General features: G+C 56.5%; 1 protein-coding gene across 1 annotated transcript; it reads right to left on the reverse strand.

The window, feature by feature from the left end:
* Window positions 1-70: 70 nt before the first annotated feature.
* NGA_2107400 (endonuclease-like protein) lies at window positions 71-350 on the reverse strand (the record flags this gene model as incomplete). Its single annotated transcript, XM_005855855.1, has 1 exon — window positions 71-350. A coding segment is annotated over one exon (280 nt), but the record flags the coding sequence as incomplete, so codon positions are not given.
* Window positions 351-681: the final 331 nt, after the last annotated feature.

Genomic DNA, 681 nt, shown 5'->3' on the forward strand with positions numbered 1-681 from the left:
CACGTGGCTAGCGAGCCCACAACCCCGCGGGTGCAGTATGCCATTCCCATCCACCATCAGAACCTGAGGCATCAAGGTGGGTTGTGTTCGTCGCAATTCCTCCACCAGCTGCGCCATGGGGGGGCCTTCTCGGTAGGCCAGGAATCCGGCCACGTACGGGATTGTCAGGGTTGTCGGCAGATAGCTTTCATGCAGAACCTCCAGGCTCGGATAGGATAGAACCACGAAACAGGCCACTGCCTCCTCTCTCTCGTGCCCGTGGCTGCTTGGGAAGAAACTCAAATCCAACCCCCCCACCCGCGTGAGGCTCGCCCTGTCGAAAGTGTCTACTTCTAAAATGGCAATTCGGCGCCGCTCTTGGTCGGCGCGCCACTCTGTTTCGATAGCGTGCAAGTTGGGTCGTGTCTTCATATTCCCATGCTCGCTTCCGAAATGTGCGGAGGAGGGCAGCTTGAATTGTTGATCCTCCCCTTCATCCTCATATTGTGACCTGTCCATCACACATCGTCTCCCATCCCCAGTGGCAGGCTTGAGGCTTCAATGCGTTTGTTCCCTGCAAAAAAAAATGCACTAGGCCAACGTCAAGTCGGATTGCACAGCTTCGACTTGACTCCCCCCCCCCTCGCCAGACACGCCACTTTCTGCCACCGTGGCGCTTTGTACATTCTGTATTCTGCTTTG

The sequence above is a fragment of the Nannochloropsis gaditana genome (genome assembly GCF_000240725.1).
Source record: "Nannochloropsis gaditana CCMP526 unplaced genomic scaffold scaffold084, whole genome shotgun sequence".
Taxonomy (NCBI): Eukaryota; class Eustigmatophyceae; order Eustigmatales; family Monodopsidaceae; genus Microchloropsis; species Microchloropsis gaditana.